At 59.3% G+C, this 538-nt stretch overlaps 1 gene segment (V, D, J or C); it reads left to right on the top strand.

Annotated features, from left to right (window-relative positions):
* Nucleotides 1-6: 6 nt before the first annotated feature.
* On the top strand, nucleotides 7-532 carry LOC121940807. The segment is given in 1 exon segment: nucleotides 7-532. A coding segment is annotated over 1 exon segment (342 nt).
* Nucleotides 533-538: the final 6 nt, after the last annotated feature.

Here is a 538-nt window from a genome sequence, read left to right as displayed (position 1 = left end):
TGTTAACCTCTGTCACGCATCTTAACTGTCTCATGTCCAGCTGTGTGTCCTACAGTAGAGGTTAATCTGCTCCTTGTATGTCTCTGCTGTCCCCTCCAGCGGGCCCCATGGTCAGGCCCTCAGTCTCTCTGCTTCCCCCCTCCTCTGAGCAGCTCTCTGGAGGCTCGGCCACGCTGGCCTGCCTGCTGACTGGCTACTCTCCTCAGGGAGCCGTGGTGAGCTGGGAGGTGGACGGCACAGAGGTGACAGAGGGCGTCCTGAGCAGCTCAGAGGAGGAGAAGAGTGGACGCTACAGCAGCAGCAGCACCCTGAGCCTGAGCCAGGAGCGCTGGATGTTAGGAGAGAAGTACTCCTGCAAGGTCCTCCATCATGACCACAGCCAGACCCAGTCCCTCCTCAGGAGCCAGTGTGGGGGCTAGAGGGGCTGGCTGAAGCCCAGGACAGGAGCTGTGTGTGGGGGGAGCAGGAGGAGCACGCCTGCTGCTCTCCTCAGTCTGAGTTTGAATGTTTGTAGAGGAAACTAAAGCTTTGTGTGACA

The sequence above is a fragment of the Plectropomus leopardus genome, unplaced genomic scaffold (assembly GCF_008729295.1).
Source record: "Plectropomus leopardus isolate mb unplaced genomic scaffold, YSFRI_Pleo_2.0 unplaced_scaffold94299, whole genome shotgun sequence".
Lineage (NCBI taxonomy): Eukaryota > Metazoa > Chordata > Actinopteri > Perciformes > Serranidae > Plectropomus > Plectropomus leopardus.
Note: the sequence above shows the minus strand (reverse complement) of the source record. Positions and strands in the feature narration are given on the sequence as shown.